The sequence below is a fragment of the Mesocricetus auratus genome, unplaced genomic scaffold (assembly GCF_017639785.1).
Source record: "Mesocricetus auratus isolate SY011 unplaced genomic scaffold, BCM_Maur_2.0 Super-Scaffold_100007, whole genome shotgun sequence".
NCBI lineage: Eukaryota > Metazoa > Chordata > Mammalia > Rodentia > Cricetidae > Mesocricetus > Mesocricetus auratus.
In genome coordinates this window covers 75,313,382-75,340,849 of record NW_024429191.1, presented here as the reverse complement: position 1 = coordinate 75,340,849, position 27,468 = coordinate 75,313,382, and the positions used below count along the sequence as shown (strand labels likewise).

At 51.5% G+C, this 27,468-nt stretch overlaps 2 protein-coding genes across 7 annotated transcripts in view; one reads left to right on the top strand and one right to left on the bottom strand.

Moving 5' to 3' along the window:
* The window catches only part of Srcin1 (SRC kinase signaling inhibitor 1), a 63,661-nt gene extending 53,855 nt beyond the window's left edge, over positions 1-9,806 (top strand). Inside the window, 2 exon segments of the mRNA XM_021230559.2 lie at positions 833-979; positions 6,558-9,806. Of these exon segments, the coding sequence (XP_021086218.1) occupies positions 833-979; positions 6,558-6,692 (282 nt within the window). The 3' untranslated portion in view covers positions 6,693-9,806.
* Positions 9,807-16,640: 6,834 nt separating this feature from the next.
* The window catches only part of Arhgap23 (Rho GTPase activating protein 23), a 96,266-nt gene continuing 85,438 nt past the window's right edge, over positions 16,641-27,468 (bottom strand). For 5 of the 6 annotated variants that reach the window (XM_040749604.1, XM_040749601.1, XM_040749602.1 and 2 more), the window contains 3 exons: positions 26,537-26,633; positions 24,678-24,709; positions 16,641-18,837 (listed from right to left, as the gene is read on the bottom strand). In XM_040749604.1, coding sequence (XP_040605538.1) covers positions 17,833-18,837; positions 24,678-24,709; positions 26,537-26,633 — 1,134 coding nt within the window. In that variant the 3' untranslated portion in view covers positions 16,641-17,832. Of the gene's footprint in view, positions 18,838-24,677; positions 24,710-26,138; positions 26,162-26,536; positions 26,634-27,468 lie in introns of all 6 variants that reach the window. The other variant, XM_040749606.1, reaches the window with a different exon arrangement.

Here is a 27,468-nt window from a genome sequence, read left to right as displayed (position 1 = left end):
CTGCTCTGGTCTTTGGGCCTTCAGAGTGGAGAGAGTGGGGCCCCGGGAGCTCTGCCCACCTCTCTCATCCCCACTGCCTTTGTTTCCGTCCACCACCCTCTGGGAGCCTGTTTCCAGGCCAGGGCCTATGGGCAGAGCCAGGGGCGGCCGGGAAGCCGGCCCACCCAGGACTCAGCTCTGCTGCTTGGGCATGGACCGGGTGGGCTCTGTCCCTGTCTGATCTCTGTAAGCCAGAGAATAAAACTTTCTCTTCTTCTCCACCCCCTTGCCCCCCTCCTGTCTCTGACTCTTTCTGTCACTGTCATTTCACTGCTTGCGCCTCTGGGTCCCCAGAGTCTCTCTGGGAAGGGCTGTTTCATGAGGGGGTAGCCAGGGGGCCAGATATGCCCATCTCTGGGGGGAAAATTTCACCGCTTGCCTTCCGTTCTGGGGCTAGTGTAGATCTGGGGATGCTCACTTATTAGAGACCCCCCAGTTCCAACTCTGTCTCCTGGACCAGGATGGTGTTGGTGTCCTTGGCTGACAGTTGAGTGGTATGGGGGCCTTCCCTGTAGAAGAGGCTTCCTAGGAGGGTACTAGCTGCCCCTGGGCCACTCACGAAAGTCACAAATGAGCTCTCATGCAGGACAGGGTCTAGTGATCATCTCCTGCAGGGAGTCCTTGAACCTGGCCTCAGAGGGACTTAAGTTTCAGGGATGCTTATGTGGAATCAGGGAGGGGTCTCCAGGCCTCCAAGGACCTCTCTGAGGAGGTCCTAACCCCGGAGACTCCACCCAGTGCTTAGAGTTGCACACAGAGCTGTCCCACCCCAGCACTGTCTCTCTCTCCACAGAGTGGTGGTGGCAGCGTGCCACCCATGAAGGTGGTGACTCCAGGAGCCTCTCGGCTGAAGGCGACCCAGGGCCCAGCAGGCAGCCCCGACAAAGGCAAACACAGCAAGCAAAGGGCGGAGTACATGAGGATCCAGGCCCAGCAGCAGGTGAGGGGTGGGTTACTGGACTCCCAGGCCCCTGGAGGGTCACACACCAAGCCTCCGCTGTGCTGTCCCCGCCACAGTTCCGATCATTGTGGGTCCCCCCTGTCATGATGCTCTCCATCTTGTTCCTCCTTGCAGCCCCGGGGCTTTGGATCTGGTTTAGATGTGAGTCTCTGAACTCACAGCCAGTTTCCTGCTCAGGGGCAGAGGAGCCTAGCTCCCTGCCTGTGCAGTGCCTGCCCTGTGCAGGTTCACTTCCTTCCTGTGGTTGGGTGGCTTCTAAAGCCAGCCCGCACCCTGGCTTCCGTCTCTCCTGCCCGCCTCTCTCCTGTACATGGCTCCATCTGCTCCGCATCTTTCACTCAGCTCAGGAAGAAGCTGCTCTGCCTGCTTTTCAGCTGCAGGCTGGGGGGCTCAGCTGACCTCTGTAAGGCAGATGAGGTGTGGCAGGGATCCTGCAGGTGCACCGAGCCCTCTGGACTTCATTTGTAGGTTTGGAGTTGACAGACCTTACACGATTTGTAGGTTTGGAGTTGACAGACCTTACACGCACGTAGTACCTTGTGGCCTTGGAGCCTGCACCGGGTGTGGTGCACCCGGTCAGAGAGTAGAGGAGGGCCCTGGGTGTAGCCGCTCAGTTCAGAACCTCTCCTGAGTAGCCCCTGTGTGCCAGGACTGTTTGAGGTCCCGGGTAGGCCTTACTCCGTCTGTCCAGATGGAGATCCTAAGCTCAGAGGTAGAAGGTTAAGGATGACCAAGGCTATGAGGTTCAGTTTATAGCAGCAAAGACGCTTTCCAGACATGCATAGCAAATGGCGTTAGAGCCAAGACTGACCTGGCCATCTTAAAACCCCTCCCACCACAAGGCCCGGAGAGCACACAAGGCCCGGAGAGCACACAAGACCTTGTCGACCTGCTGGCTCCTAGGAAGCAGCATTCAGTCCTCCACTCGCCTTCCTTGACCCACTTTCTCATGAGCCCTAGGCCTACCTAGTGAGACTTTTTCCCAATTCTCTTCCGACACCACCGGGGGTACCTTTTGTCTTGTCTGTGGTAGTGGGGTCCCCTCATTCATTCCCACAAAAACAGCTGGTGGCTATGGTTTTTTCTTATGCTGGGCATATAGTGTCTGCTTCACAGCAATCTGAGGTAGGGCCTTACCTCAGTTGGAGAGGTGAAGAAACGGAGCGTGGATACAGTCCACGCCATTTGACAGGCCTCGCCACGCACGCGCTTGCTCTGTGCAGTCAGTACCCTCCCTGCAGTTCCGCATCCCCACCCCCATCATGCTGTCTAGCTCCCCTGAAGCCCTGTGGGTCAGCTTTGTACATTCCGGGCCTCCCTACCTCTCCACAGGGTGTAGCAAGGTCTGCAAGGGCCATGCAGGCCCTCTCTCCCTACCTCTGGGCCCCAGGGCTATCTAGACATCCCCCATAGCTATGCCTCTGTAGATGCTGACTTCGCACCCTCCACCCCCAGCTCTCCCTTCAGCCCTGCCTCGTTCCCTTGTGAACCTCGAAAGCTTGTTTGAAGGTTTGACGGAGAGTGTATCTCCTTGTGTGCCCTTGGCCCAAGCATGGTCTTCTATGGAGGGAAATCTGCTGGAGAAGTTTGTCCTCCTGGACCAACCGTGCAGCCTCGGGAGGGACACATATGGAGCTGTGAAGAAGGAGGGGACACCCACCTAGCCAGACAGATCAACCAGGTCAATCCTGACAGTCAATGAGGTGGCAGATGTCCCCTCCAGATCACTGTCACATACCTGGCTCCTTTCTGTTCCTACTTGACCCTGCCTGCCTGGGCCCCTGTGGTGAGCTCCTAACCTCTGTCCCTTCTCTGTCAGTGCCTCCAGCCCCTCCATTGACAGCCTCTCACCTTCCAACCCGTGGCTTCTCCAGTTTTAACCCCTCAGAGCCACCCCTGTCTCCAAACCCCACAGCTGCTGGCCACCACTGGTCCTTTCCTGCCCCTCCCTTCCCAAGGCTGGGCCTCTTCCCACCCTGCTGCCCTGTTCCAGCCGTTCCTGTCGCTTGTGCTGTGCCAGGGTGTGTCCTGTTGCTTTCTGACAAAGCAATACATGTTTCTTAGGACGTGTTTTAAATAAAGGAAACAGCAAAGAAGCAGATGTGGGGAGGTTTGGCTCAGTGGAGGATTGCCTGCCTGCTGAGGGGTGGGGATCAGGTTTGATCCCCCAGTACTGTAGGAAAAACAAACAAACAAAGAGAAAACCAAACCAGGTGGTGTCACCACCTAAATTCATGGTCTTCTAAGGTCATTTGTGACTACTGTCGTCTCTTGTCAATTTTCTAAGGCCTGTGAGGACTTTCTAAAACATATATTTGATGCTAACGCACACACATAGCAGTTTGAAGTCTGTGCCCTCAAACCCCAGACTGAACCCTTCACTGCAGCTCGGTCCACACAGCTGATCCTGGGTTCCTCTGCTCCATTGAGCACATGCTCCGGCCACCAAGACCGGGTCTCACTCAGCTTCCCAGGCAGACTGTGACCTGTGAGTTCTGCGTCAGTGTCCTCAGTCTGTGGGATGACAGGCCGTGGCACTAAGCCTTACCTCAGAGCTCTCATGTTCATGAGATGGAGAGAATCGGAAGGGTGGGGACCAGGGATGCAGGCAGAGGAAGGAAATGCGTAGAGGGCTTGCATGGCAATGGGCGTGACGGAAGAGGCCTTACATGCTGTGCATAGGATCTTAGTGTAGCCTAGAAGCCAAGGACGCCTCATGTAGGCCAGTCACTCACTGTCTTTCGATGGCTCACATGAAGGAACCACCAGAGTGCTGAGGGAACAGATAGACCAGGGACTGATACCAGCTGGAGCTGTGAGCCCCCTAGGGGGCAAGAGTGGGGTTAACAGCACCTTCCTGTTGTCCCTGGGTAGCAGCCAGCAGGGTGTGCGGCTCCAGCTTGATCCCCTCATAGGGAACTCTGAGTCAGAGCCTGGAGGGACGCGTGTCCCGTCGTAGCCTGAGCTGAGGTGCAGTGTGGTCTAGCAGGAGAGAGGTGCTGGCATGGCCTCTGGGTCCAGAATTGTCCCGATTCTCCCAGAGGAGTGCTGAAGCTCTCTGAGACGTCTGTCTTGTCACAGAGGTGGGGAAGTTCTGCTTCTTTTAACAAAATCAAGACCCATGGGTGGAGGGAGGGCTTGAGAGATGACTCTGGTTAAGAGTAATCACCTCTGTCACCGAGGACCCAGGTTCAATTCCCAGCGCCCACATAGTGGCTCACAACCATCTGTAGCTCCAGTTGCAGCGGATCTGGTGCCCTCTTGTGTCCTCCATGGGCACCAGGCATGGATGTGGTGCACAAACATACATGCAGGTAAAACACATACACATAAAATAAAAATAATAAGTCTTAAAAGACAAAAAAAACTCACAGGAGATTGTTGGCAGGTGACATGGACATGACAGAAACCCTCAGAGACCAGGGAACTCAGAGAAGCGTGGTGTTGCCAAGCAGCTTTTGCTTTAGTGGATGCTGGATGGAGCTACAGCCAATGTATCCCCAGATGAAGGCTGGCTCTTAAGAACTTCACAAAATGTGCAAGTTAGGGGTGGTCACCATGGGGAGAGACCATCCCCATAAACATTTGAATGCAGCTAGATGTGGTGGCGCATGCTTTTAATCCCAGCAGAGGTGGGAGGAGCTCTGAGTTCAAGGCCAGCCTGGTCTACAGAGCCTCTACCTTCTGAGTTTTGGGTGTGTGTCACCACTTGCCAGCTTAATTTTTTTATTAATGTGCACGTGTGTGAGCCTGAGTAAGTGTGTACCTGTGCACCACGTGTGAGCAGGGACCTGTAGATGCCAGAAAGGGGCTTTCACACCCAAGGTAATTGGCAGAGAGCACTTGGGTGCCCGTTTTGAGTTTGTTCCCAGGCCCAGGTACTGGAGCCAGGAGGGCCGAGTCACACCTGATTCATGGCAATGGACAAAGAATGCTGAGGGGTAGTTCCCTGACTGAGGATGAGGGCCACAGTAGAGGACACATTACTGACTCCATGGCTTGCTTTGAGCTGGTGGGTCACTTGCACACAGGTAGAAGAGAACACAGTTACAGTGTGGCAGCCTCCTACTTTTCTGAAGGCTGCGGTGGGCAGGGTTTGCTCGAGATGACAGCACTCCACCCCAGGGCACTTGGGAGAGCCTTCCTAGCAGCTGGGTGGCCCCACAGGTCCTTAGGAAAGGACAGGCCCAGCGTTGATCTCACGGACCTCCGGCAGGCCACTAGAGGGCACCACATGACTCTCTCTGCTGTTTTTCTCTATAGTGTCCTTTGTTGTTGGTTTGGTTTGTTGAGCTGGTCTCACTATGTAGCCCAGACTGGGTTGGAATTTGCTATGTTCTCGCCTTAGCCTGTTTTGTTTTTTCGAGACAGGGTTTCTTTGTGTAGCCTTGACTGTCCTGGAACTAGTTCTGTAGACCATGGTGACCTCAGACTCACAGAGATCCACCTGCTTCTGCCTTTCAGTTACCACACTGGTAGCTAAACTCCAGGTGAGTCATTAGATTCAGTTACAGGGTCGAGCAGTCAAGTCTGTCACCCTCGCCCACTAGTGAGTGACACCTGCTTAAAATGTTAAAATGCACATTCCCACCCCAAAGTAGAGATGATTCTGGAAGTGGCCCCAGGAATCTGCATTTGATACATGCCATGGGTTGTCCTGTAGAGATGATTCTGGAAGTGGCCCCAGGAATCTGCATTTGATACATGCCACGGGTTGTCCTGTAGAGATGATTCTGGAAAGGGCCTCAGGAATCTGCATTTGATACATGCCACGGGTTGTCCTTTGGAGATGATGCAAGTGACTTGGAAGCAATGTTCTGAAGACCCTGACTCTAAAGGACAAGCCCGGGGGCAGGGGGATCGATGTCAGGCGAAATAGAAGTAAGCAGGGTGTATGTATGTGTGCAGCGTGTGTAGGGGCTTCCGACTGGGCGAGTTAGCCCGGGAGCACACCCTGGTCTCCGGCTGTGTTAGAAGCACGCAGAACTGGGGGACATGAGCGGGGAGGGCTACATGCTGGGCTGGGGGGCATGCTGGTGGAGGGTGCTTCCCGAGTTTCCGCTCACCCCTGCTTACACCAGGGGCCTTCTGGTGAGGACCTGAGGCGGGTCTGAGCTGGGCTGAGCTACTGACCCCCATCTGCCCGGCTACAGATGCACCCCTGCTGCTGCTAATATTTCACTTCTTTTCCTTCCCTTGCCCTCCCTCCCACCCCTTGTCCCCTTTGCCTGTCCTGGGCTGGGTCTCTCTGGCATCTCCTCTGTCTTCTGTCTTTCCTCTCAGTAACCATGGACTGAAACCACCCCCACTCTTGTTTCCAGGCCTCTGATCCAACCCCACGCTTCCCCCCACCCTTCTTTCTGCCCCCACCCCACACCACCCCACCCTGTCCCCAGTTCAGAAGGCAGTCTCTCCAGACATCCCCTCTGGTTTCTCGCCTTTGCAGTTAATTTTCTCTCGGACTCGTGGAATTTTTCCATTTTTCAACACTCCAGCCAGGAGCCAGCATGGAGGCCTCCCTTGCTCTCTCTGACCCCGACCCCTGTTTTTGTTCCAGGCCACTAAACCATCTAAAGAGATGAGCGGGTCAAATGAGACCTCGAGCCCAGTCTCAGAAAAGCCCTCTGGTTCCAGAACCTCCATCCCTGTATTGACTTCCTTTGGGGCAAGGAATTCTTCCATCTCCTTCTAGAAGGCCCTCGTGCCACCACCCAGTCCTCCCCCCACTCCTGCCATCGGTCCCTGCTTCCTTTCATGCCCTCCCCACCCTCCCCACTCTCACGCCTGGAGGGTTTGGGGCCCTGGCCCTCAGCTCTCTCTCATCTCCTTCTGGTGTCTTGGTTTTTTTAGTGATTCTCTTTTAGTTATCTCTTCCTTCCTTCCTTTCTTTCCTCCTTCCTTCCTTCCTTCCTTCCTTTCAAGAACAAAAGAGAAAACTAAAAACCAAACACACCAACTTCCCTTGACTTCCTGTTTCCTAACAGGCCCCCTCGGCCTGCTTCCTGTCATCTTCTCTCCTCTACTCTCTCACCCTCTTCCTCCCAAGTCCATCCAACCTTTCCTAACTTCCCAAGAACACTTGGAACAAACTCTGAGCCACGGAGACTTGCAGCGGAGAGAGACCCCCCTCCCGTTACTGGGTTCCTTCCTGGAAGGACAAATGGACATGGACTGACCCAGCATCAGGCTGGACAATGGACAAGATAGACCCTGGCCTGGGAGACACTCCACTGCCTGTCCAGCCTTCGAAGAGACACAGATCTGCGTTGGCCTGCGGTTTCCTCTTGAACCAGGGTGGGCCTGTAAGTGGGCCTGCTGGATAGGATTTCCCAGAGAAGATGCCAAGGCTGCGGAATGGGGGGGCACTAGGTACTAGGGGAGGAGCCAGCTCACTGTTGCTCAGTGTCTGGCTGGTGCTAGCAAGGGACAGAAGGAGGGAGGCCCCTCGTTCGGGGGGGCTCCTGTGGGCAGCCTGCCCCGGGGCTCTGCCTTGGGAGAGGGCAACCCTAAGAGGGGCATTTGGTACTTTTAGTTTTCTAATTTAGCACTTTAAATGCCATTAACTTATTTTATGGGGGTGGGGTGGGCAAGATGGAAGGGCCTAGAAACAAGTTTGGAGGGTGGGACGGGTCTGGTTGTGAGGGAAATAAGAGGGGGGGGGTGGGTGCTGTAAGACTCTGACCCTTAGCTGGGGGCAACTTGGCCTTCAACAAGCCTTTATGATTTGAGGGTTTTCAGGGAAGGGGTGAGATGTGATTTGTCTATGGGGATCTGGTGACCACTATGAGGTGTTTGAGGGTCCCCAAGGCAGAGCCAGTAGTTGGTATGAATACCTTGCAAGGGTCCTGAACAGGGCAGACTAGCTTTTGGGTGGGCCCTGGAGGCAAAGGGAGAGGCTGGCTTGGTCCTGGCCTGGTCCCCAGCAGGCACAGAGGGGCCAGAACAAGAAGGGAGATCCGGGGAGGGGCTAGAAGGCTGGAGGGGCTCCATTTGGAGCACAAGGCAGAGTAAGCACAGAGATGTGGTCTTGGGACCAGTCCCCCAGTAAGCACAGAAGGAACCATGGAAGGGACAGGACCACAAGGCCTTGGAGCCTGGCAGGGGAGGCCAGCAGCAGTTGTTGAGTTTGGGGAGGCAGGGAAAACTGGGTGTGTTTCTTTTCTTTTTTTAATTTCTGCTTCTGTTTTGTTGATTCACCCTTGTTTTCTAGCTTTGGGTCATTTTTGTACCAAGGCAAGCAAGCCTTTTTTGAAAAATAACAAAAGAAGAAAAAATCCCTCCCAGGAAAACAAACAAAAAAATTAAAAAAAAAAAACAAAAAAATAAAACAAACAAAAAAACCCCTAGAAAATAGGGGGTTAAAAAAAAGGACCTCACAATGATGCAATTACTTTTAATTGCAAGCAACTCTTTACATTTAAGTGAAGTGTCTTAACATTTTATATTGTTTTAAAAATATATTTACATATTATATATATATAATATACGTAATATAAATATATATAAATATTTAAAAAAGAGAAAAAAAGAAAACCACAGCGCACTCTCCCTGGCTGCTGTCTGGCAGGGGGAGGGGCTGGGGGATAGGTGTGTGGCTTCTGTAGTTGGTGAAGCAGTTTGGTTTGATTGGGCTGTACAGAGATCCCTGGCTTGGGAGGGGAGGGGGCGGGGCCCCTCCCCTCCATTTCTCTTTGCTTGCTACTCTTTGCTTGCCCCCAGACCCCCTCAGCCCTGTGACTTGAGTGTGCGCCCCTCTGTCATTGTCCTGAGTTGAGTGTCCTCTGTGGAGGGAGGGAGAACTGGGAGAAATGACCATCCATACAGGGGCTGCCCAGGCTCTCAGGCAGGGCCTGTGGGATTTGCATAGTTCTTCACTTTGGTTCCTGCGCATGTGTGTGCTGGGAGGCATTTGTATGGGATTGTGTGCGGCCTGCGTGTGTGCACATTGGCACAAGCCTACATAACTTACGTGTGTGCACATGCATGGAGTGTGTGTGCATAGGCAAAATTTATATTGTATGTGTGAAGCTGTGTACATGTATGTGCATATAACCTGCCTGGGCATCAGCATGATTGTGTGAAAGGAACCTTGGCAGTAAGCACATGTGTAATGTGTGTGCAGACGTGCCTGGCTATTCATGTGAGGACCATATGTGGACGGATAGAGATCACGAGAGCTGTGGGTATGGCTGTGTACAGGTGCTGGCAGGCGTGTGAGAGGGCCTCTGTGTGTGTCAGTGTGCGTGTGCATGTGTGTGCGCTCCGTCACCCCTGCACCACTTGCCCGCCTCCCCCCCGAGGCCTCCCTCCCCACACCTTCACAAAGCCCACAGCACGTCAATGCTGCATGTGCCCAGACGCTCTGTCCATCAGTGTGTGCTTGACAAGAGAAACTGCCACATTGGGGACCCTGTACCTGGTCCCCTCACCCCTGCCCGCTGTGCTGTGTTTACTCGCATGGGGGTTCTCTCTGGCCCCTTCCACAATAAACTGTTTCCCCAGGGGCTTCAGGGCCCAGGCTTTAGTGGGGTCCCAGGTGGGGCCCCCAAGGCCAGCCTGGCTCCACACCCACCCCACCCACCCTGTAGGGCCTGTGTTGGTGTAGCAGTGATGGCTTCTGTGGATATTCTGTGACCTCTGTCAGTGTAACTTGACAATTTCTAAATGGAAAGGGTTGCTGTGTTTTCTGTCTCTTTTTTTTATTGTCCTTTTTCTTCCCTTCCTCCTTGCTTCCTTCCCTTCCTCTTGGTTTTTCTAGCCAAGTGTTGGGGCTTTAATAAAACTTGTTTCCTTTTTCTCTCCTGGATCCTCTTCTTCTGGGCTCCTGCCTCGTTATTTCCCTTCTTCACTTTCAGGGGCCTGGAAGAAATTGGGGTGTCTAACAGAGGGGTGGAGACTCCCCAAGCCAGCATACCTCGTGTCAGAGGGCATGCACAGAGAAAGGACAGGCAGGACAGGAGTCATAGACTGGCACTACCAAGGACACATGATTACTGATACCCCAGGGTATGGAAGAAGGACCCCACTAATTATTTATTTATTTGTTTGTTTATCTATTTATTTATTTGAACTTTAAAGGCAGGGTTTCTCTGTACTCCTGGCTCTGGAGACCAGGATAGCCCCAACCTCAGAGATCTCCCTGTCTCTGTCTCCTGAATGCTGGGAGGCATCACACCCTGCTAACCCCACTAAGAAGCCAGCTCCCGACTGGATGACACAGGAGAGGCCCCATCTCATCCTCATGGCCACCAATGAGGTGACTCTACACCTGTGAGTGACAGAGGTGTCACAGAGACACTGGGCATCTTTCCTGAGTCATGGAACTAGCAATCTGTGAACTCACAATTGGAATTCAGCTCTACCTGGCCCCCAAAAGCAATGCTTGGAGGTGGAGCAGCCCCAAGTTGGGTTTCAGCCTCTGGCCCTCTTTGAGGAGCCACCCTTCATGGCATTTCTAGAGCAGTCCTTTCAGACTTGTGGAACTAGCAGGCACTCACACTTGAATCACCCAAGATGCAGTGAAATCTACCTGCTACCCACAGTATACAGGGAATGGGCAAAATGTCCTGCTCAGGGTTTTGGGGGAACTAGAATCGAAAAGTCTTGCCATGGTTCCTGCATGTTCTGACTTAGAGGCTTCCCTGCATTCTACTTGGCAAAGCCTGGAATTGCCAGATCTTTTCTACCAGTCATTCTCCAGTTACCCCTGTCCCATGAGGTGGTAGGGTCCTGCAGCTACAACCTGGCAGTCGTTTTTGAAATCCTTAGTCTCATTCTCTTCTAAGGGCCACTAACAAGCCAGCGTTGAGAAACTGCTCACTGTTGACTGAGAGTGACGCTTCATGAGTCACCTCCTGCCATTGCCCCCAAAGACCTCAGATGCCAGCGCAGCCTCTTTCTACCTAGAGGCTGTCCCTGTGTCTCTTAGAACATCAGCAGGTCCTGATGTCAGTTTCCCTTCATATGCCTGGACAACAAGAGAACGTCAGCCCTCCTCCTTCCTCCTCCCTTCACTGGCAATTTAGAGTGGAGAACAATAGAGCTGTCACCTGCTTGCCAGAGATTATGCCAGGCACTCCCTCACTCTCAAATGGCTTCCAAATAGCTCTGGCTACTGTGCCTCGGTGCTCCCAGGACTAAGTGCTAGCCTCCGGCAGGGGAGCCAGCCAGGAAACAGGCACACACCTACAAGCTGTGGCTCACAGCAAGCAATGGAATAAAGGGACAGACAACCCTGTAACTGCTGTGCAATGAGCAAAGTGGACATGCCCAGGATGACCAGACCCTGAGGTCCCCTGGTTCAGAGACCTTAAATATGAAGAATGGAGGAGCTGGAGAGTTGGCTCTGTAGGTTAAGTGCCTCCCATTACAAGCATGAAGATTTGAGTTTGGATTCCCACTGCCCATATAAAAGTCAGGTAAAGCCGGGCGTTGGTGGCGCACGCCTTTAATCCCAGCACTCGGGAGGCAGAGGCAGGCGGATCTCTGTGAGTTCGAGGCCAGCCTGGTCTACAGAGTGAGTTCCAGGACAGCCTCCAAAGCCACAGAAAACCCTGTCTCGAAAAACCAAAAAAAAAAAAAAAAAAAAAAGTCAGGTAAAGTGGTTCAGATCTGTGACCTTAGGGCAGGAAGAGGATTCTGGGGACAGCCATGGTATCCAATAGGTGAACTCCAGGTGTCTCAAAAGAGAGGTTAAAGAGCAATAAAGACAGAAGACACCTACTTCTGGCCTCCACATATGTGTGGCTGAGCACACACCCACAATACTAACACAACTTTAGAAAGTGAATCAGATTCCCAATAAAGGTGGACCTCTGTGAGTTTGCGGCCAGCCTGGTATACCCAGTGAGTTCCAGACTTCCAGGGTTACATAGTGAGACCCAGTCTTCAAAAACAGTAACAGAAAGAGGAGTGGAGTTGGGAGTGGGCACATGCCTGTCAGCCCAGCACTCGGAAAGTGGGAGCAGAAGAATTAAGAGTTAAAGTCAGATTGGGACATATGGTGAATTGGAGGTCAGAAAAGAAGCAAAACCCGAGAAACGGCTTAGCAGGTAAAGGTGGAGCCCACGTGGTGGAAGGAGAGCTGGATCCTGCAAGCTGACCCCTGACTGCCGTGTACACACTGTGCCCTGCATTATTTATATAATATGTAAATCAATAAATGAATGCAATGTACAAAAAGTGAGTAGCATGCGTATAATCCAAGCAACGGGGGGGGGGGGGGGTACTGAGTCAGGATGTTCTAGAGTCAATCTGGATTAGAGAGAGAGACCTATTCCCCCCCCAAAAAACCCAAAAGTCAGACAAGGCTCACACCCGTAATTCCCATACATGGTGCAAGAAGATTACCTGGAGTTGAAAGCCTGGGTTATGGAGTGGGATGTCATCTCAGTAAATTCAACCAACCAACCAAATAGATGAATCACTTTGTGAAGTTGATAACTGAGAGTCCTAGACAGGGCTGGGGGAGAAGTAGCTTTGGGTTCTAGGAAATCAAATCCAAGCAGCTCAAGGGGGGGCAGTCAGGGAGATGGGCAGGGTCACGGCCAGGGACTGGAAGCCGTGGCAAGTGATGGGGAGGTTTCTTACATTTTTATACCTCACTCTCAATGAAATGTGTATGCCGTGGGTGGGAAGAGGAGTTTGTGCACGTGAGTGAAGGTTCCTGAAAATACTAGAAGAAGGTACAAGATCCCCTGGGACGGGCGGTTGTGAGCTGCCTGATGTGGGTGCTGGGAACCGAACACAGGCCCCTGTGGGAGCAATACACTCTTTAGTAGGAAAGTGTCCAAGACCAGCCCAGTTGCTGCAGAGATGGCTCCTGCTGTAGCTGTCACAGTGTGGGTGACAATTCAGTGTCTCAGGAGAGGAGAATGGAATGTCAAGAGTCTTGGTGGTGACATTAAATGATGGTCCAGAGTGAAATCCAGAACACCCTTCAATGGGTGCTATCTCTGACCCCGGTCACTCATCTGACTACTTTAGTTAGGACAGGTAACCATGATTCCATCCTCACCTATGCCAGAAAAGTGGTAGTTGTTTGTGTGTGGTGGGGGACAACAGCATTTCTCTCCCTCAACACTAATGGAATTGGAATTTTTCTTCCTCTTTATTTTTGGTTTTTCCAGACAAGGTTTCTCTGTTTAACAGACCTCTAGCTGTCCTGAAACTCTCTTTGTAGAACAGTTTGTCCTCAAATTCACAGAGCTCCTCCTGCCTCTGCCTCCCAAGTGCTGGAATTAAAGGCGGACGCCACCATGCTCAGTAGAATTGAAGTTTTTCTGAGAAACTTTTCCAGGAAACAACAAACTTTATGGGCAGGGGAACAAGGTCCGAGTGCAGTTGGCTTGTCAGTCTTTATGGCTTTATTCAGGTGCATTTCACATGCTATAAAATTCCCACCTAAGGTCTGCAGCTCAGTGGGCTTGCAGCCAGCGCTGTAATCTAATTTTAGAATATCTTCAATACCTGAAAAAAGTCTGACCCCCAACTGTCGTTACCCATTTCAGCTTCTTCCTCTGTGGCACCCTGTCCCCAGGGATGACTCCTCTCCTTCCCCTGTGTGGACCCCCAGACTTTCCCCTGTGGATGGAATCTCAGCAGCCTGGCCGCTTTTCTCACACCCTGTTAGCAGAGGCAGCTGTGGTGGAGCAGGCATCAGGACTTCATTCCTTCCCAGCCCTTCTCCATCACACACACACACACTACGTGATATTTGTGTGTGTATCAACCCATCTTTAGATCATTAGGACATGAATGGTCCAGTAACAAGTGTATGTCTGGCGGCAAACGTGTGTCCCGGGCTGTGTGTGGAGGTCAGAGAACAATTTTGGGAAGTAAGTTCCTTTCTTGTACCTTTATGTGAGTTCTGGGGATCAAATCCTGGCCAGCAGGACCCAGCACGTGGCAAGTGCTCTTCTGGCAGAGCCACAGTATCCTGGAGCAGCAGCTCTGGTTTCCATTCCCACCAAAGAGGTTTCTAGTTTCTCCAAGACTTTTTCAGCTCTTGTTATTGTATTGACATTGCTCAATTTATGTCGTCCAAACATCAATGTTGCTATCGTTTTTTTAAGACAGGGTTTCAAGCTCTTTGTGTAGCAGAGGCTGATGTTCCTCTTCTCCTCTTCCTGCCTTTACCTCCCAGCTGTTGAGATCACAGGCATGCACCACCCAATCTGGCTTATGTGGTACTGGGCATTGAGCCCGGTACCTGAGCTGCACCCAGGCTCTGAGCCATATATCTTGATTGTTGGTAAGTCTTTTTTTGCTTTTCTGTATGGCCTGTGCCACAGTGAGTGTGTGGAGATCAGAGGACAATTTTCTTTCTTTTTCATTTTCTTTCTCTTTTCTTTTTGTTGTTGCTTTGTTTTGTTTTGTTTTTTTTAGAGACAGAATTTCTCTGTATGTAGCCATGGCTGTCCTGGAACTCATGTCTCCTGCGCTCTGGGATTAAAGCTCAGCCTCAGAGGACAACTTTCAAGAGCGGTTTTCAACCAGGTGTGTTTGGTGGTGCACGCCTTTAATCCCAGCACTCAGGAAGCAGAGACAGGTGGATCTCCGAGTTTGAGGCCAGCCTGGTTGGTCTACAGATCGAGTTCCAGGACCGCCAGGGATGAACAGATAAACTCTGTCTCAAAAAACAAAACAAACAAACAAACAAACAAAAAAGAGTAGTTCTTTTTCCACGTAGTGGGTTCCAGAGATTAAACTCAGGTTGTAAGGTTGGGTTGCAAGCACCCTTACTTGATGAGTCATCTCAGTGACCCCAAACCTCTTAATTTCTACCTTAATCACATTGTGACTGAGAACAAGATTATGGTACTCCTCTCCTTTGACATGCATGGGGACTTGCTTAAGACCTACTATATGGTCTACCTCAGAGAATGTTCCACGTGTACCTGAGAAGGTGTGTTCTGTCCTTTGGAGTGTTCTTCAGAACCCTTGAGTACAGCTGGTTTACAGTGGTGGGCTTTCTGCTGTATTAACCACTCTCTGTCCACCAATGAGTATGTGATGCTGAAGTCTCCAACCAGCATACCAAATTGTAGAGTTTTCCTTCAAGGCTGTTAGACGCCCTGCATCTGGGCTGTCCTTGGGAACACACCTGCTTTATTTTCTAATTGGCTGGCTTATAGATTGTTACAAAATGTCCTTGTCCCTAGTTACAATTTCTGTCTTGTACTTGGAATAGTTACCCTAGCTCTCTCTGAAACTGCTCACATGGTTTCTTAGTCTAAACACCCGTTTTCAAATTTATTCTATTTATTGCTATGACCAAATATCTGAATCGACTTAGTAAACAAAAGATTTATTTTGCATCACACTTTCAAGGGAGTTTTGCTCCACGTGGAGAACACACTGTAGCTGGATGAGGACGGTACGAGGTGGTGTGGACTTCAAAGGCTTGCCTCTGCCAGCCAGGCCCCACAGACTTCAAAATAGTGCTAGAGTGCGTTGGAGACCACGAGGTAAAGATCTGAGCCTGTGGGAGACAGTTTAGAGTCAAATTGTAAACCAGGCATGGTGGCACACATCTGTAATCCCCAGCACTCAGGAGGTCGAGACAGGAGGATTGCCATGAGTTTGAGACCAACTTGGTCTATGCTGTGAGTTCCAGGCCAGTCAGGATTATACAGCGAGACCCTGACAAAAACAAAACAAAACAACAAAACCCAAAACTTTGCTCCAATGTAGATCTATCTCCTCCCCCTCCTTCGTGAATTAGATTCATACACATCTCACCTCCATGGAGAAGTTTCACAATTATTGCTTTGTGCAGTGTTTTTGTTTTTTTTCCCGTTTTTGTTTTTCAAGAGTTTCAAACTTGGAGATATGTCTGCCTTTGCCTTCTGACTTCTGGGATTAAAGGTGTGCACCACTTCCCGGCTGAATTAACGGTTTTTCTTATCTAGAAGTATCTTAGCATGACCCTCTCATCTTTAGAGTCTATTGTTGTCTGCAGAAATTACCCTGTGAGGAAGGGGTCCCACCCTCACCCCTACTCTGTGTCACCCTCACTCCGTGTCTTCTCTCTGGCTTCATAGCTTATGAACAGGGTGATGTCAGCAAGATACATTCTGCCCCATGCCTCGGTTTTCCAGAAAGGACATAATGATGGCGCTGGGCTAAGGGCTGGAGGTGGAATTTAGAGCAAAGCTCTCAAAATGGGTTCTGAGCCCTCAGAGATATCGGTTCTGAGCCCCTAGAGATATCGGTTCTGAGCTCTGAGCGGCAGCCACAGAGCCTTGATTGACACATGTGATTGAAAAAATGGGCAAGTCCCACGCTGCCCTTTGGTAATGCTGCCAGGATTGAGGTGCCTATGGTGACAGCTAAATCTCTTGCCTGTGGCCACTCTGAAGGCTTGAGAAACAAGGAGCCTCATCGAGTGTTGCAGACTGGACGCCTGGAGGCCCCTTGCTGATGTAGGGATGGAGGTGTAGGTGTGAGACAGCACACCACCTGGTCTGCGTGCCTGTCTATGCTCATACGGTCTCCTAGGACGCAAAAAGCCACCAGAGAGATTTCCTCCACCCTGCCACTCAGCGTAGCCACTCTCCTTCAAAGGACGTGGACCTCACCCATCTCCATCCCAGCACTATGTCCATCTCAGCATCCAAAGCAAGTGAGAGGCTGGTTCTTGCCCAAGAAAGGTCATTTATTTCCAAGATATAGACTGTACTTTAGACAGGACTTTCAGAAGCAGGAATCTTAGTTATCGCCTAGAGAGGTGGTGTGTCAGGGACACGTGGGAGGAGCCATGCAGACATAGGGGGCTTTATCCAACACTGTTACAACACTTTTTAAAATGAGCAAAACATCTTTAAAAATCCTTATAAATTCTTTATAATATGTTACACATTAGAGACAATATTTACAGTAAAAGGGAGAGGAGGGAGAGAGACTTTACAGCAAATCTTTGCATAAACCAAGGAGGCTGAAGGACTTGGGGTGCAGGGCTGGCAACCCCACTGGGGGTCCCCTGGAATGAGGGAGGGAGGTGGAGGCAGGACTGGTACTCCAAGGGTTATTTACAGCGTGGGGGAAGGGGAGCTGGGTCCCACCCGCCCCTCAGGAACAGCCCAGCTGAGACCCCATAAATCAACGAGTTCTTCCCGACTGTTCTCTAGAAGGAAGGCGGGTCTGCGTGCTAAACTGGAAGGCGCCAGCTGCAGGCGATCCTGGGCACCCCGAAAACGGGGGAGCAGACAGGTCCACAGATCAAAGAGCTTAGAGAGGTGCCTCAGGTGGCAAAGGGTACGAGGAGTGACCTGGTAGTGGTGGGGTTCAGTCCTGCCCCTGGAGGGGGCCCCAACCCAGCCTCGGGCTCTGACAAGCTTGGGGATAAGGTGCCTGTGTACACCAAAGGCAGGGTTCTGGCTTGGGGACAGGTGGGGAAATGAAGGGGTTGGGACAGAAGTTGCTACTGGAAACACATTTGCACAGTGACTACACACACTCACACACACAAGCCCAGCCCCCTCTCCCGTGGACACCAAACCCTACACATCCACGCCCCAAACACACCCTCCTCCTTGGCTAGGAGCTAATGAGGGCAGGAGGAGGGCAGAGCACAGACGCAAAAAACAGCCTGTATCTTTCCTTCAGTACGAAACTTAGGTGGTCCACCCACACTCCATTGTCAACAAGGGCCCTGAGTGGACTCAGAAATGAGCCACTCAGTCCTTCATCCAAGGGACATGTATCCCAGCAGCCCCTTCCCTCCCCTGAGGACTCCCCCTTTGCTTCTCCTCTGCCCACCCCACCAAACTCTAGCCTGCGGCACCAGCACCGCCCTTACTCCCAACCCGATTCCAGGACGAGGGAGGGTGTCACAGACACTGGTGGAGGCGGGCAGCAGTCGAGCGGCGTGGGGGCAGATTCCCTAGGTCTCCCGACGGCAGTGAGGCGGCGGATGAAGCCCGTGCCTTGGTGGACTCCAGGCTGCTGAGACCTGAGTCCTTGTTGTCACTGTGCGGTCGAGCGCCCGTGGGCTCCGGGGCGCCCCCTCCGCCCAGCTCCTTCCACTCGTTGAAGTTGAGGTCGGTCAGCGGGCTCTGCACCACCACCGTGTGGCGGCGCCAGCTACTGCGGCGCCGCCGGGTCTCAGGTGACAGCGGGCGCCGAAGCCGCACCGCCAGCATGTCGTCGGCGGTGCCGCGGAGACGCAGCCGCAGGGCTTCCACGCGCGACGGTCGTGATCCGAGCGCCGGGGCAGCCGCCGGGGGCCGAAGCGACTCCTGGCTGCTGGACGACGCCGAGCCTGGGGGCTCGGGACCGAGGGGACCCGCCCGGGCCGTGCCCGCACCCGGACTCTCTCCATCCGCGCGGCTGCGAGACAGGCGACGGCGTGCCAGGGTGTCGCACGGCATAAGGTGGTGTGAGCTGAAGGACGGCCGGCGCGACAGGCGTCCCCCAGGGCCCGCGCCGCCCTCCGTGTCCGTCTCCACGTGGCTCAGCTCGCTGCGCTCGTCGTCCGCCTCGTCGCCTGCCGCGCGCCGCCCACCGGTGCCGGAGCACACGCTGCGGTCCATGGTGGACAGGGTGGAGTAGCCCGAGACGATTGAGCGCGTGTCCGCCGCAGGCCGCTCGTCGGGTGCCGTCGGGGGGCTGAGGCGACCGGGGACCTCCACGGCTGCGGGGTCCGGCAGCTGCTCCTCGGATGGCTCCTGCGTCCCCGCCGCGGCCTTGTGTGCCTCTTGCTCGGAGTCATCATCGGTGCTGCTGCCCAGGCCCCGCGCCTCGCGCCGCTTTTTCCGTTTGCGGTTGACCGCAGAGATGAAGGAGATCGCCAGCATCTCCCGGGCGTAAGGCTCTTTCTTGGGGACCCACGAACCCTGTGCCAGGAGACAATGAAGGTAAGGAAGGACTCATCACCTTGCAGGTTCCTACTCCCCACCCCATACATACCATGGCACCCAATCGCCATGTCCAAAACAAGCAAGTCCCCCCACACCAGCTGGCGAGAAGTTTCCCACCCACTCGGTGCCTGCTGGAGTGTCATCACCACCCAAGGATCACTACCGCGTGTTCCTATCTATAACTCAGCATCCTCTCTGATCTGGGAGCCGGGGAGGGTCTTCTCTAGTCACTTCCGGACAAATCCTTCAGACATACTAGAGACAGTCCCTGACAGTGTATCTGATACGGGATGCCCTCGTCCCGGTTGTAAAAGCATTCTTCGTGCTGGTCTTTCCTTGGCTACAAGCACCTGCCCTTCTCACTCTCCATCCACGGCCCTTGAGAAGCCTTCCTCTTCAGGGCACCGCCCTGGCCACTTCTCCCTTTTCACCTGCCAATCCCCAGCCCTAGATCAGTTCAATAACTTCTGTGTAGCTCTAGCTGACCTCACTCTATACCAGACTGGCTTTGAACTCAGACATCTCCATGCCTCTGCCTCCCCAGTGCTGGGATTAAAGGTTTATGCCCCCACACCCAGCTTCCAACTCTTGATTTCTTTCTTTTCCTTTTTTCATATTTATTTTAAGTGTGTGTGTGTGTGCATGAGTGTGTATGTGTGTGTGTATGTGTGCATGAGTGTGTATGGTTGTACACAGCTGAGTACAGGTGCCCGAGGAGGCCAGAGTTGTGGGAGCCCCTGAAGATGGACCTTTTGGTGTTTGTTAGCCCCACAATATGGGTCTTAGCAAATTCTTTTAAAATGTATTTTAGATTTGTTTTCTTGCTGTGTTTGAGTGTGTTGCCTGTGTGTATGTATGTGCACCATGCTCATGCCTGTTGCTGCGGGGGTCAGAAAAAGGCATTGGATCCCCAGATCTGGAGTTACAGTCATGTGAGCTGCCATGCGGGTACTGGGAACTGAACCCAGGTCCTCTGCTCTTATCCACTGACCCATCTCTCCAGCTCCCCACCCCTCCCACTCCAGCACTGCTGTCTTTTTTTTTTTGGTTTTTACGAGACAGGGTTTCTCTGTATTGTTTCGGAGGCTATCGGTCCAGCCCGGCCTCGAACTCACAGAGATCTGCCTGCCTCTGCCTCCCGAGTGCTGGGATTAAAGGCATGCGCCACCAACACCCGGCAGCACTGCTGTCTTTAGACGCTATGTGATCAGAAAGAGCACCCCACGGGCTTAGTGGTGGCTGTTGATGTGGCTGGGTATTTTAAACACAGACATCAGTGATAACAGAAGGCAGCACTGAGAGCTGAACTTAGAATCAAAACTGGGTCCCCAAGGCATTTGCTGAGGACAGAGGACACCTGAAGATCCCCACCCCGCGATGACCGAGACCATGTCTAAACTTCTAACTGCTTGAACTGAGCATCGCCTTTCCATCTATAAAGCGAGGATGGTGCAGAGCCCAGAGGTCTCGTAAAGATGGCATGGAGTGGGTGTGAGTGGCTGACTGTATGTGTGAACCCATACACTCGTCACTCAGTAACTCACTACAGTCTCAGATGGCCAAGTCAGTCTCCACGGACACTTTCTGAAAAATATACTGTGTGTGTTCGAGGCTCTGTGGCTAAGCTGAAGCCTCCAAAGAAGCGGACAGGCTGACACGGGGATCAAGGAGGCCCAAATCTGGAGAAGCTAGAATCCTACAGCGGGAGGTATTAGGGAGGTGTCATGTCTACTGCAGACAGGTGTGGCCATAGGGGACAATGAGGAGGACTTTTGTCCAGGAGCTCTTACAGAGGACATCGCTATCTGGCACTGAGCTACCTGAGCAGAGCAGCCTTCTGGGGCCTTCTCAACCCACTTCAGACTTTGACTCAGTTGAGGCCCTCATGACCCCACCATCAGGGCCCAGAGGCTTGCCATCTATTTCCTCTTTGTTGCTACCCCTTAAGGTACCTTCTCCTGCCTCTGGGGGTGGGGTGGGGGATGGGGTAGGGGATGGGGGGAGCCTCAGTCCCATCTTTTCTCATACAAGCTTCCCTCTACCCACAGGGCTTTGCATTTTTGCTCTGATGTCTCAGGTAGGCTTCTCATGTCTGTTCATGCATTCTCCCTTCCCTCATAGAGATCTGGCTGGTAAACTACACCCAGTTTCTGCTTCCACAGTGTCCCAGTACCCTACTAGGTAGTGTTGTTTGCTCATTAGCACAATACTGGAATCCATTAGCTGTTTTAATTCTTGTCGTGTGTGTTTGTGTGTGTGTGTGTGTGTTTCTATTTTCCTTTTCTTTCTTTTTTAAGATTTATTTATTATCTATACTGCATTCTGTCTGCATATATGTCTTCAGGCCAGAAGAGGGCGCCAAATCTCACTACGGATGGTTCTGAGCCACCATGTGGTTGCTGGGAATTGAACTCAGGACCTCTGGAAGAGCCGTCAGTGCTCTTAACCTCTGAGCCATCTCTCCAGCCTCCCCCCTTTTTTCGAGACAGGGTTTTTCTGTGTAGCTTTGTAGACCAGGCTAGCCTTGAACTCACAGATACCCGCCTGTCTCTGCCTCCTGAGTGTTGGTACCAAAGACATGTACTGCCGCCGTTACTACCACCACCCGGTGTGTGTTTCTTTTTTAAGATTTATTTTTTACTTTATGTGTCTATGTGAGAGCATGCATGTGTGTTCAACACAAGTTCAGTGCCCAAAGAGGGCATCAGATCTCCTAGGACTAGAGTTACAGGCACATGAGTTACACCCATGTGAGCTGCCATGTGGGTTCTGGGAACCAAATCCAGGTCTTCTGCAAGAGCAGCCAGCACTTCTAATCTCTAAGATCTCTCTCTCTCTCTCTCTCTCTCTCTCTCTCTCTCTCTCTCTCTCTCTCTCTCTCTCTCTCTCTCTCTCTCTCTCTCTCCCCAACCCCTATGGTAGTATTCCTATGTAAGCAGTTAAATAACATTATTTTTAGATTTATTTTTATTTTTTGTGCATGCCTTTGTGTGTGCGCGCTTATATGTGCATGCATGCACGAAGGGCCTGGAGGACACAAGAGAGTGCTCGATGCCCTGGAGCCATCAAATGTGGGGTGCTGGGAACTGAACTCTGGTTCTCTGCAAGAGCAGCTCATGCTCCACAGCTGAGCCATCCCTCTCTCTAGTCCCTAAGTATGCATAAATAAATATTTAAACACTAGGCAAATATAGTTGTCCATCACTTCCTAGTGGGGATGAATTCTAAGAAACATATCATGAAGTGATTTCATATTGTTTGACCATCATGGCGTGTACTTACATAAACTTTGCAGTATTAACCTTCTACACATGTAAGGCTGTACTGGACCACTTTCATATATTACCCACTATTGGCTAAACTATCATTGTGAAACAGACTTTTTTTTGAGACAGGGTTTCACTGTGTAACAGCCTTGGCTGTCCTGGAACAAGTTCTGTAGACCAGGCTGACCTTGAACTCAAGGAGATGCATCTGACCACCACTGACTTTTAAATTATATTATTGTGGTGGTTTGAATAAGAATGGCCCCAGCAGCTCATGACTTGAATGCTGAGTCATCAAGGAGTGGCAGGATTTGAAAGGATTGTAAGGACTAAGAGGTGTGGCCTTGATGGAGCAAGTTGGGTGAGTTTCCAAAGCCTATGCCAACCCCATAGTTTCTCTCTTTCTGCCTGTGGATCAGGATGCAATTCTCAGCTACTGCTCCAGTGTCTGCCTGCTGCAGGCTTCCTGTCATGATGATAATGGACTGAACCTATAGAGGCAAGCTCCAATTAAATGCTTTCTCTTTATAATTATCTTTGCTGCCGGGCGTTGGTGGCGCACACCTTTAATCCCAGCACTCGGGAGGCAGAGGCAGGCGAATCTCTGTGAGTTCGAGACCAGCCTGGACTACCAAGCGAGTTCCAGGACAGCCTCCAAAGCCACAGAGAAACCCTGTCTCGAAAAACCAAAAAAAAAAAAAAAAAAAAAAAAAATTATCGTTGTCTTGGTCATGATGTCTCTTCACAGCAATAGAGCAGAGACTAAAACCACTATTTTCTAACTAAGATTCTATAAAACTGGATAAATATATGAATTATTTAAAATTAAAACAACTAAGTCAGTTGTGATGACATACACCTCCAATCCCAGTACTCAGGAAAAAGGCAAGAATTTGGACTACATAGAGAGACCCTGTCTCAAAAACAAACAAATGATTTGGCAGGTAAAGGAATTTGTCACCAAGCCTGAGGACCTGAGTTCAACCCCCAGGATTTGCATAGTGAAAGACAAGAATGCACTCTCAAAAGTTGTCCTCTGACCTCCATACACACACCATAGCATATGCCTTGGAATGCTCAAGTGTGTGCACATATACACAATATATAAATGTAATTTTCCAGGTGTTGGTGGCACATGCCTTTAAACCCAGGACTCGGGAGGCAGAGGCAGGCAGATCTCTATGAGTTTGAGGCCAGCCTGGTCTACAGATCGAGTTCCAGGACATCCTCCAAAACAAAACAAAAAAAATGTAATTTTAAAAAATAACAACAAAAAACCCAAAACATTTTCCCCTTGAAATATTTGTTACAAATTACCAGTGAAGCCATCTAGACCCGGCATTTTCTCTGTTGGAAAGTTTTTACACTAAAATTAAATGTCTTTAATACATGCAGGACTATTTTTTTAATTTGTTTATTTATTATAGATACATTGTTCTGTCTGCATGCAGATCTCACTATGGATGGTTGTGAGTCATCATGTGGTTGCTGGGAATTGAACTCAGAACCTTTGGAAGAGCAGCCAGTGCCCTTAACCTCTGAGCCATTTCTCTAGCCCCACGCAGGACTATTTAGGTTATCTATTTCTTATGCAAATTTTGACAGTTTGAATCCTTCTAAGTATAGGTCTATTTCTTTTAAGTCACCGAGTTTATGGACACAGAGCTGCTTATAGTATTCTCTGAGTATTTGTGGAGTCTGTAGTGATGTCCCTGTGTTAGTAGTGTCTGTCTGTGTGGTCTGTACTGATGTCCCTGTGTTAGTAGTGTCTGTCTGTGTGGTCTGTAGATGTCCCTGTGTTAGTAGTGTCTGTCTGTGTGGTCTGTAGATGTCCTTGCGTCATCCTTAGTATTGGCAATTTGTGCTCTCTTTATTCTGTCAGTCTGGTTAGAAGTTTATCAGTTTTATTGATTTTTCCCCCACAGAAACAGCTTGTAGTTTCATTGATTTTTTCTTACTTGTTTTTAATTTCATTGATTTCTCACTCATTGTATTGTTTCCTTTTTTTTACTATGTTAAATTCCCAGATAGCCCTCTTTTTGTTTATCTGTTTGTTTGTTTGGTTTTGAGACAGGATCTTGTAGGTAGCCCTGGCTAACCTGGACCTCAGTATGTAGCCCAAGCTGTCTCCCAAATGTTGGAATTACAGGCATGAGCCACCATACTCAGCTTTCCCTAGAAACCTTAAAACATACTTATCACAGCAGACATACTTGCTGTTATTTTCATTTCACAGAGAAGGAAGCTGCAATCCAGAAAGAATACCCAAACATCCTAAAACTAAGTGGCAAAGCCAGGCCCCAGACTTGGGATTTTCTGCCTCCTGAGTTACTCTAGTGATGCCAGCCTCTCAGCTACCCAACGGAAGCCAGCCCTTCTTTTACATCAGAGGCCTCTCTGAGCACCAAGGTTACCATCTCCGCTTCCTCTCAACACTCAGTATCCCCACCTTCCTGCCCGCAGAGCCTAACCATTCTAATTCTCTTGATCAAAACCCAAAGTGAGCTGCCTTGTCCAGGCAGAATGCATTTAGGACGCCTTGGCACTAACCTTGGACTTGGCTGAACTACAGGTGGTGGAATCTGTTGACAAAAGAAAGGAAACTAAATGTTAGACCAGGAAGGCTAAGCTGGGGTCACATTAACGCATCTTCCTTGCCTCAAAGGTTCAGAGATGAAGGTGTTCTCCCCAGGCCCCAGCAGTGCCATTGGCTGACAGCATAGTCTATGGGAGTGACCCAGAGCATAAGATGATGTCAGCCACCACATCTTTTAGAGGCAGGAAGTGACATCAGGCTGTGGGCTCCTGAGTCTTCACTAGCCCAGGGTTAAGGACTAAGGACAAAGGAGGTTTTACTTTGGGCCTGGCTCCTCTCCCCACGCCCCTCCTGCCCCGTGACTCTGAAGCACTGGAGAGAAAATGCCAGTATCGGATGCAGTCCACAGAAGTCACAATGGTGCAACACAGCACGTCACAGACAGTCTGAAGAGCATGGAGACCACACAGTGCAGAGAGGCGTGTGCCCCACCCCCACCCCACAAGAAGGAAAAGGGACCACATTAAGTGACCACGTAAGAGAGCAGAGATGAGGTGGATAAGACGCAGGGGCAGTGGACTGGTGACAGAGCCAACATCGACCTGCCCTTAAGGGGCAAGGACCCTTTTTACAGCCAGTCAAAACCGGTACAGCTGAGGGACCAGAGTCCCCCTCCTTAGTGTCTCCAGAGTGGAGAAGGAACCAGATAACAAGACCCGGCAGTGTCCTCTCCACAGCTGGAGAGGGAACAGGTTGGTTCAAAGGCCTGGGATATGGAGCAGGTGCAGTTAATCCACACTCTGGGCAGGCAGGTTAGAGGCCCCTCCCCAGCCCCCTCCCCCCTGCAAATGGTAAGAAGAGCAAGAATGGCCGACCACACTCGACACACACGGGGCAGGCGGCAGCAGGTGATTAGAAGAGACAGGGGGCTTCCCTTTACCCACCCCATCTCACGACTAGGGCTGCTGCTGGGTCCCCTCTCTTTGGGACAAGAACTGGACATGCCAGGGCAGTGTGGCCAGACATGAGAAGAACTAGAGGCTGGGACCAAGAAGAAAAGGGCCATTCATTTAAAATGCCTCACCCTGCCTCTGGAGCAGGGCTGCCAGGATGGGCCTGAACTGAGGTAGGAGCTGTCATTTTAGAATGATGTCTAGGGGTGATATCACTGGTCCCGGCAGAGGCTGGATCCACACACAAGCTTCCCTCGTCTTGGTCGACCTGAAATGCTTGCTCTGCACACAGAAGGCCACAGAGCTGGGGGCTGGCAAGGGGTCTGGCTTCCTTCCAATAAGGGAGCACAGGGACAGGAGGAGGCAGCATGGGACCACCGGCCACTTGTGGACCTGCACTGCCAACTGCTATGTCAGGCTGGGGTCCTCACGGCTGGGGACATGTCTACCACTCTGGCCTGCCCAGCCTTCTTATAATCACCCGCCACTGTTAGTGACCGAGGCCGCGACACCGCACTATACCCTTTAAATCTCCAACAGGTCCGCTGGAGGAGGAGGGCAGGAGAAGAAGAGGGAAGGGAGGACAGAGGAGGTGGGCAGAGATTGAGGGGAGAAGAGGGACAGGGTACAAGGAGAGAAGGAAGAGAAGTTATAAAGAGGAATGCACCCAGAAGAACACTGCCAGCTGTGAGACTTAGGAACGTGAGGATGACTGAACACGGGCCTGCCCGCTCCTGGGGATGCTCAACACACACCTGGATTTTTCCCAGAGAGGGAGAAACCACTATGGTCATCTTGGGGTGCTGCCAGGCCAGGATCTTGGGGGGAGGTAGGGAAGATAAACATCTGGCCAGGCACCTGGGATGCTCAAGAAGGCAGAGCCACCCCCCATCTCTCCCCTCCCAGGCCCCTGCACTTACCTGAGCCTGGATCACTGGGGGGCACTGTCCTGCCAATGTTGGGCAGGAGGTACTCAATGTTGGGCACTGACTGTGGCTCCTTGTCATCAACAGGAGTCTGCAAACGGGGGGAGGGCGTCAGCCAGCAGCCTCCCGGATGGCCAGCCCTCAGGCTCCCCCCAATGTGGTGGCCTGATGACAGGATTCAGTCTCTTCAAGGGTGGGGCTGGCTCCTCAATGGGAACATCCCACAGTGCCGCTAGGTGTCACACCACCAGGACGGAACCCTGAAGGCTCCCTCAGCTAATAACAAGGGCCTTGTCTCTCCCCTCAGACTGGACTATCCCACAAGCTAAATACTGGGTTTCCTCGGGGTTTGACCGTGTCTCCCCATCGGATTGGCACTTCTGAAGGGAAGGGCTGTGTCTCCTCCATCAGACTGCAGGTGCCTTGGGTCAAGGATCCTCCTTTACTTCAATCTCTTTGTTTTGTTTTTAAGATTTTATTTTAACGCTTTTTATGTCTGGATAGTTTGACATTATGCATACCGGTGTATCAGATACCACTGGAACTGGAGTACACATGACTGAGTAGCCATGTGGGTCCTCTGGAAAGGCAAAGTACTCTTAGCTACTGTGCCGTTTCTCCACTCTGTTATTTTATTTTTTGAGTCAGGGGTTCTCTGTGTAGCCCTGGCTGTCCTGGAACTCACTCTGTAGACAGGCTGGCCTCGAACTCACAGAGGTCTGCCTGCCTCTGACTTCCAAGTGCACCACCACTGCCCAGCTGCTCTTTTCTTTTTAATTATGTGTGGTTATTTATGAAAGTGTGGGTTTGTGTACTTGAGCGAGTTCCTGTGGAGGCCAGGGGTGGGGCATCAGAAGTCCTGGAGCCAGAGGTGGCTGTGAGAGCTGAATGTGACCTCTGGCCATCTCTCTACTGCCACAACCCTT